Genomic DNA, 3,065 nt, shown 5'->3' with positions numbered 1-3,065 from the left:
AGCAATCTAAAGATTGGTAAAAAAAAAGTGGCTAAAGATGACAAAAACGATGAGGATGATGTTGTGGAAGGGGAGGGCAATAGGGGGGAGGAGGAGACAAGAGGTGTGAGGATGAGTGGGAGGAGAGGGGCAGGATTGAAGGAGGAGGGAAGGAGGTGGTGAAGTAGATAGATCAAGGTGGAAGAAAGCAGTGGACAGAAATAAGACTACAAGAAATAAGAAGAAATACAGAGAGAGAGAGAGAGAGAGGGGGGAGCAGGGAGTAGTAGTCCAAAGATAAAGAAGAAATGCAGTGCTACATGTGAATAACGTCTGACTTGGCAGAACCATCAGTTTCAAAGAGACAACAACAAATTTAAAAAAATAATAATATCAACAGTAACAACACAAACAACAGCAAAAACAGCAGAGAAAGCTATCTGTAATAAGCCAGAATGTTTCTTTTGCATTTCCAATATGCATGTGTGTGTATGTGTGTGTGTGTGTGTGTGCATATATGTATATAAGTATCTGTGTGTGTGCATGTGTATACATACATACATATGTATACATATGTATACGTATGTATATGCATGTATAAAAAATATATATATATATGTATTACTCACAGGTATGTTGAAATTGCTCATAGGTAGAATGACACCATTTTTCTCAGGTAACAGAAACACATTTGTACAACTTGTCTTGGAAGGAGACTTCAGAAACTCAATTTTAAATGCAACATTTGCCTGGCGGGAACAAAAATAAAAACAAAAGTATCTTTAAAAAAATATCCAAATGCTAAAACATACACAATAAATTGCTGCTACGTGAAACCCTTTAGATGCCAAACCACCTGAGACAACCTTTTATAATTCAAGACTCCATGTTTAAACCATTTATGCTTTTATTAAACCCTTTCCACCGTAATTTTGTTTTAGAGCCTTTTTTTTTTTTTTAATGTTCCAAACACTATTTTATAAACAAAATATTAAATTGTTTCATTTTTTCTTTTTGTTTCTCTAGATGCATTGAGAAATTTGAAAATAAGCTTGTTTTGTTTTTCTTCATTTTATTTGTTAAATAAGCTGTTACAGTGGAAATGGTTTGACTCTCATTGGCAATTCTATTCGCTTTTCTTTTGTTTTTTTTGTTTTTTGTGCCATCATCAAGGGGTATTTTACCTGAAATATAAGGCACTATTATTTATAGCACAATTTGCATTGTTGTAGTTTCTTCCAAAAACAAAAAATAAAAAGAATGCAAACAAATAAACACTTTTACAGTATTAGATATTTCAGGTAATCCTTTTAAATTTGTTATTGTTTTCAAAATCAATCAAAACACGTAGGCTGTAAGTTTCAACAGAAATACACAATTATGAAAGGGTAACATTTTTTAACATAGAGACAACATCATTTATACATTTGACAGAGGTAGAGAATGATGGGTTAGATTGCTCCCCAACACAAATCATTGCATTCATTTTTTTTCTTCTTTATATTACAATTTTTTAAAAATACTTTTTATCAATATTTTTAACTTGTAAATAATTTTTGCTTCTTTTTTTTTTTCTAGCAGTTTCCAGTGAGCTTCTTCAGTTTCTGGTAGAATAGTGAGAAGGGAGACTTCGTGTGCAAACTAATTGCTTGAAGAGCACTATTTTCACAGACGTTTCCTTAAGATTTAAACATACATACAAAATATCGCACCAAATGCAGACACATTGGCACAGAAGACTATTCATTCTACTTGATAATGAATACTATTCCCTATAATTTGTGTCATTAAAACAAGATTGGTAACAGAAATGGTTATATTCTTTGAGTAACTGCAACAAAACTTTTTGAAAAGATCACAGCAGTAACCAAACACACAAATCAAGTTTACTACACAGCATGTGGACGATTATTATACATACAACATGGCAAGGAAAGAGCCCAGAATCTGCTATCACAGATTGCAGAATTATCAAGAAAAATCCTAGGGGACATTCAAGCTGAACCAAGACTTATACCAGTTCTACAGAAAGACAAGAGAAGATCCCTCGATAAACTACATGAAGAGACTTACAGAATAGCTTTTTAATATTTTAAGTGGTTTTTGAAGGAGCCTTCAGTTGTTCCTACATACTTTCACATGTTTGGTTGCCCATTTGGTCCTATTGCTGTTACTTCTGCCTCATATATGATGGTCTCCTTGTTACAGTGGCCATTCAGTGGACATGTTGTGCTACCCCTACATGAGCATCTTGCCTCTGTCTCATGAGTGGACCTAGCTACTAAAATCTCTTTTTAAATTGGGTGCACAGCTAAGGGAAATTCTCAGTGCACCCACAAACACACATGTACTCACACAATGGACACACACCCAATAGACTTTTTTCCACACACACCCCCTTCCCTAATATAAACTCACGCACATACTGTAGTCAAGTCTGGGGAACATGAAGGCCATTCAAAGTAGACTTCAAACATGGTTCCAGCAAAATAGGGCAACTGTTCATACCACAAGAGAAACAATACAGTTGCTATATATATATATATATATATATATATATATATATATATATATATATATATATGTAGATAGATAGATAGATAAACATATATATGTATATATATGCATATGCATATCTATATATACATTTATACATATATACATGTATATATATATATATTTTTTTTTATGTGTAACCTATATTTTATACCTCACATATATATTATGCCTGCTCTGTGTTTTGTAACTCAACTAAGTTTTTATCTAACACATATCATATCTAACCCATATTTCGTATCTTGTATATTTTGTGGCAAAAAATCTAAATTTAATATCTCACATATATTTCATATCTCAACCGTATTTTATATCTAACCTACACAGCCTGAAGCTGACAAATACTTTACAAAAAATTTTTTTTAAATACAAAATATACAAGTAGAGACACACACACACACACACACACACACACACACACACACACACACACATAGATACATACAGAAATGTATTTGTAAATATGCACAAACTTTTATGTATATAGGCAGACAGACAGACAGACAGACAAGTAGACAAGCTCTGGCATT

The 3,065-nt window shown here is 32.8% G+C and overlaps 1 protein-coding gene across 1 annotated transcript in view; it reads right to left on the bottom strand.

The window, feature by feature from the left end:
• Positions 1 to 3,065, bottom strand: part of LOC128248904 (cilia- and flagella-associated protein 65-like) — a 217,453-nt gene that overhangs the window by 16,211 nt on the left and 198,177 nt on the right. Inside the window, exon 10 of the mRNA XM_052971189.1 lies at positions 609 to 728. Coding sequence (XP_052827149.1) covers positions 609 to 728 — 120 coding nt within the window. The remainder of the gene's footprint in view (positions 1 to 608; positions 729 to 3,065) is intronic.

This window comes from Octopus bimaculoides, chromosome 10 (genome assembly GCF_001194135.2).
Source record: "Octopus bimaculoides isolate UCB-OBI-ISO-001 chromosome 10, ASM119413v2, whole genome shotgun sequence".
In the NCBI taxonomy this organism is placed as follows: Eukaryota; Metazoa; Mollusca; class Cephalopoda; order Octopoda; family Octopodidae; genus Octopus; species Octopus bimaculoides.
This window is presented reverse-complemented; position numbering and strand designations above follow the sequence as displayed.